General features: G+C 39.2%; 1 protein-coding gene across 1 annotated transcript in view; it reads left to right on the top strand.

Annotated features, from left to right (window-relative positions):
• The window catches only part of LOC109935226 (procollagen galactosyltransferase 2-like), a 131673-nt gene extending 129840 nt beyond the window's left edge, over positions 1 to 1833 (top strand). Inside the window, exon 7 of the mRNA XM_048602031.1 lies at positions 59 to 1833. Within this exon, the coding sequence (XP_048457988.1) occupies positions 59 to 350 (292 nt within the window). The 3' untranslated portion in view covers positions 351 to 1833. The remainder of the gene's footprint in view (positions 1 to 58) is intronic.
• The last annotated feature ends 3758 nt before the right edge of the window (positions 1834 to 5591 follow it).

Raw genomic sequence — 5591 nt, forward strand, 5'->3', positions numbered from 1 at the left:
ATTCGTTGCAGTCAGTAATGGAAAATATAGCAGATCAAAGATAATTTTGTTAATTACTTATTACATCTTTTAACAGGGAAGATTATATGATGTTCTATGAACCTCGAGATTTAAAAGCCTTTTCAGTGGAGCCCCTGCTGATTTATCCGACGCACTACACTGGGGAGCCAGGCTATCTGAGCGATACCGAAACCTCTATAATCTGGGACAATGATGAAATACAAACGGACTGGAACCGCAACTTATCCAGAAAAACTAGGGAGCAGGGAGAGATTGGGGCCGAAGCCCAGAATACAGAGGCACTGCAACCCCAAACACCCATTGACACAACTTCTCGAGATGAATTATGATGTGGTTCTGCACTATTCGGCTCTGATCTGTGATCAGAACCAATGCTTCTCTGTCAAACCGATGTGGTTTGGGGAAAATAAATGTCTGCTGGAAGGCAACTATAAAAATCTCTTGGGATAATGTGACATAGAATCAAGTGAAAGCTATAGTATCTCTTCATTGGGCTTCCTGCATCCTTTCAAAAGGTGGCAGCTGATTTTGGTGATCAGGTATCAGTTACTACTGGATTATTTGAAATTGTGAAAATGCTTCCTTTATTTCCATTTCCATATCTCTTATGTTGGCTTTCACGTGTTATATATATTCCCCCACTACTTTATTAAAGAGCCAATGGGTGTGGGATCTCATTAATGCTGTCCAGAGGACAGCCCTGCTTCTGCCACTGTGCAACTTCATGCTCATAGCTGCCTCTCAAAAGATCTGAATCTATGGTCACATACCAGTGTAGGAACTGAGCAGGGCTCATAATGGAATGACTAACTCTTCAACTGCTGCAAACTCAATGAGAGCTAGATTTTCAAACTGCTGTTATCACAAGGATGTTTTTGGTGCCACATTCAATATTCAGAATAACACTAATATTTCTGCTAGTCCAGAATTTCTCTAAGTGGTACTACTTTTACCAATTTTGTTCTTTAAATAATAGTGTGTTGTGTGTATGTGCATGTGGTTTGTTTCTATTTATTTCTGTTCTTCACTGGCTTGCAATTCTTGCTGTATAGGATCAAAGACAAAGTGATGCCATTTTTCTCTCTCTACAAGGACATTGTTACTGGTTTTCCTCTGAGACCAGTGCAAAACTCTACAAGTTCATTGTAAGCCCGACACTTTACTGTCAAGTTTCACCCCTGCAAGCTGGCACAACATGGAAATTTGAAAATGATGAAAAAAATTTTTTTTAAGACTTTAGTCTTGTCCTCATCAGGACACTCTCAAGAATACCAATGTAACGGGAGAAAACATTCATACTGTAGGTGCAATGAGTGCTGATTGGTAAAAGGATGGAGAATTAACCAGTTGATGATTGGCAATTAACTGCCAAATTTTGTTGTGGCTTGTCTTGATTCAACAAAACAGATAATTGCCATTCTGTGATTCATTTGGCAGGGCAATGCCTTGTCTAATCAGTCAACCTTCAAATTTAAAATTTAACAAGGTTTAGCAGTCAACTGTCCATCATCATCTAACTAGTCCATTTTCCATTGGTAACATCCCTATCAATCATAGTGCACTTTTCAACCCATCAGAACTATTTTTTTTTTGTGCATTATAAAATGTTGTTTCCCTTTATGTCGATATTCTTGCAAGTATCCTGATGAATGCAAGGCAAAAAACTTCAAAAAACATGTCCTATTTTACAGCAGTACCCAAGTTCTGTGTTTCCAAACAACTGTTTGAAAATGGAGATAGGAGGAAGTGCAGATGCTGGAAAATCTGAGATAACAAGGTGTAGAGCTGGATGAACACAGCAGGCCAAGCAGCAGCATCGGAGCAGGAAGGCTGACGTTTCGCGTTCTGCTGAAGGGCCTCGGCCCGAAACGTCAGCCTTCCTGCTCTTATGATGCTGCTTGGCCTGTTATGTTTGAATGTGGGAACTCTTTGGTAACGGAGTATCCAACATATAGCTGATAGGATTAAAATGGAATCTAATTTTGGAACTTGAAATGGTTTAAGCCCCTGACAAGCCCATTCTGTTCATGCAGATCCTCTGTAAATATTGTATCAGTCTGGCTGTTGGAAGATAACTTTGGAAAGTTGATCGCTTCTGTTAACTGCAATTTAATAAATTGCTTAAACTGTGGAGAATGCATTCTATTCCATTCACAAAACTATGATATTTTGTGAAATCAGGAGATGTGCACAGTGCAAATAGAAATCCCATTTGATGCTGCCTGGACAAGACTGGGAAACTTAAATTTGTGCTTATAGAGAAATGACAGATCTCAACTGGCTCACTGTCATCTAATGTTTTGAATTCAAACTTGCGTCTCCCTTCAAATTTTTTACTACCTTGATCCACGCTCTCTTTTCTACCCTCTTTCTATGCACTTTGTTCTTTGGTTCTCTGATTGCTGTTTGTCTTCCTTTCGTCCACGTTTATGTTAGATTTCCCGTTAATTGGCTGTACTCTCTTGGTAAACTTCCTCAGATGCCTCATAATGAGTGACACTCATTCTGTCTCTTTGAAAGCCTGCTTAAAAGCTCTGTTTCACACTTTCTGGTGATAATTCCTAACTCTTCTGGTACATGACAGCAATTTTCTCCTCTTTGACATTTGATACATCCTTCTCCTGTTAATGCGCCTCATAAATGTGAGTATTTAATGTTCACTTTGGAAGATTTAATTGATTCTAATTGGAATGTATCTGCCAAACCTCGAGCAAAACTGAAGCAGGAAATAGCTTCAAACTGTGTGCACGTCTGACACAAAACATTGCAGCTGTTTGTAGAAATTTATTTCTAATGGATGAAAGTGGTAGTTTCTATACTTCTGCCATTTTTGTTGAACTCAGTCTCAGTCACAGTTCTGAATTTCAGCCAGGTCAAGACTGTTTTTGTTGAACTTTATCGATTTTGAACAGTTTGCCTCCCCATGTTCTTGAATTTTGGAACCAAATTTACACGAATGGGGTTGGGTTCTATCAGCCCTGTAGGGAGAGGCTGCAAGGTGGTTAGGTGAGTAGTGGGGTGTAAGATGACAAGGGAAGGAAGGTGTTGCTGTGCCTCTCATACTTACACCTCCATAGTTTTTTATTGATCTCAAAATAGGGAAAGGGTGGCCACTCAGGTGGCCAATGTCGAGTCTGTTCCCACCAACACTGGCATTTTGTCAGCAGTAGGTGAGCCCTCCATTTTGTGGGAGCCAACATCCTGAATCCTAGAGGCATGCCTGAAGACTCAGGATGTCCATCCTAAACAAGTATTGTATGGCTCACAACAGGGTGTCCCATCTGCGTACTGGAATAATCTTCTGTCCACAGTGACAATCATTACTGGAACTGGAAATCAAAGGAAGTGTTGCCAGGGCCAGGTTGGCAGGTCCTACTGAGGCCACTAATGAGTCACTTCAGGTCCCCCAATTGGCGCATGGACAGTGGGTTACTCCAGTTACCTCACAGGCTATTTTGTGAACACTGCCAATTATTTGACCATTCTGTAAACCTATTAATGACCTCCTGTAACTTCTTGCAGTCCTCCTCAGAGTTGACTATTTAACCACATTCCCCTTTCAATTTAATGTCATTGAATTGCTAAATATCTTTCATTTGTAATAATGAGAGACAGTATTTGATTTGCAGTTTTACTTTATTTTGTTTTGAATTTTTGGGTTGAGTACTTGGAGAGGTGCAGTAATCCACATGGTAACTATAAGAACTTAGCGTAGAATGACAGATTGATGAAAATTATTAGAGACACAGAGGACTAATTAATAGGCTCTATTAATTGCAAGGTCAAAACAGGTAGTTAATGTTTACATGAACCACATGGTGAGATTGTTCTTAGAGCAGTTATTCTTTTCCATTTCTTTTTCCTTGCAGTTTATTTACCCACTTCTTTCTGTGCCACTGGTGTCAAATTGAAAATGCACCTATCCTCAATTTAAAACCAACTGATATTTTAAAGAAAGACTGCATTTGTATAAAATGCAGCATGATTTATGAATGCCTCCCTCTAGGATTATGCATCTTCATAGCCACATGCTGTACATAATGTGGAAATAACATTGCTTTCTCTGTGTATATATCATTTATAAATTTAATAATTTATTCACCGTGCCAGCAATGATTTCATAGTTCAATACTTGAATAAATTGCTATTAAGTACAGAAGTGTAGCCCATGGCAGGTCTCCAGTTAGATGGCTTAACAAGGGACAACAAACAACTAGCACAAACGTCTTCTTTTTTAGGTAATAAACAATTTAAATAGTAATGCAAAATATCATGAAAAAGTCACAATTTGAGAAAGTTACACACTTGCATCATTTCAATAGAACATTGAAAACAGCGACTTTAGCCTACCTGAGTTAAATCATTCCTGATCTGTGACTCCATTTAGCTGTCTGCAATCCACACCCTGTGATATCTTTCTAGACCCAAAATCGATCATCTTTAAGCTTTGAAAGTTTTGCTTGTCCCAACAGCTGATGTTTTTTTGGGGAGAGGATTCCGATTTCCCTTACTGTGTATGGAAGATGTTCTTCCTGACTTCACCCCTGCCTTTCTTTGCATTTAAGATTGTGTCCCACTGTTCTAGATGTTGCCACCCCAGGAGGTAGATGAAATATATATATCAGATCTTTGTCTCTGACCATTTATATCTGAGCAATAATGACAGCAACATCTGACTTATCCGGCATTCTACCAACTGGATTTCTCCAGCACCCAGAATTTTTGACTTTTTCTTTTAAATGCTACCAGTTTATCCATACACAAATAGTAATTCTAGCCCTAACCCTAAGCAAAACACTAGCATCAATCCTGCTCAGATCCTTGTTTCTTAGTTTTCCCATCATGGAAAAGTCCCATTACTCCCATCTGTGCCCAGTCTGTACCAGATAATATACATTTCCTGTCCTGTTTGCACTGCCAAATGACATATCATTTTGAAAGTGTAGCACATACTTTCTCCTCTAAAACATAATTCTACAGGAGAGAACTTTATTCCATTTGTGGCAGTTTAAAAATGCCAACATTTGATTATAATGCTACTTTGCACCATGAAATCAAAATCAATGATTCCTCCATCACTGACTTGTTAATGCACTTAGAAGGAGAAATTAAATTTTGTTTTAAAACCTCGAGCTGGATTTTTGAAGATTTGAGGGATTGGGATTGGTACATTCAGGAATTAAAAATTGTGGTCCTGGACCCTGATATCTCCAGGATGGTTTTGAGTTTTCAAAGGGTCAATGGAGGGATCTGTTGCCACTTCATTGTGAAACTCAGCAATGATATGCTCTGGGCACCAAGGCTGACCTCCTGCCCTATTAAACCATTTTCATTTAAATGATGCAGGTCTGGTGCAGGGATGAGATGTGAAGTGCATCCGGCTGCTGGAGTACATACAAACACAGCCCTGAACATCTCAATCAGTTACGTAGCCTCTCAAATCCTTTCAGATTCCTCCAAAGAATTCTGTGATCATTACTTTGTCAATTGGGGATGTACACACTGCAGTGATACAATGATAGCAGGCAAATCTCTGTTTCTGATACAAGAAACCATCTTCATCAGGTCAT

Source organism: Rhincodon typus, chromosome 10 (assembly GCF_021869965.1).
Source record: "Rhincodon typus isolate 14 chromosome 10, sRhiTyp1.1, whole genome shotgun sequence".
In the NCBI taxonomy this organism is placed as follows: Eukaryota; Metazoa; Chordata; class Chondrichthyes; order Orectolobiformes; family Rhincodontidae; genus Rhincodon; species Rhincodon typus.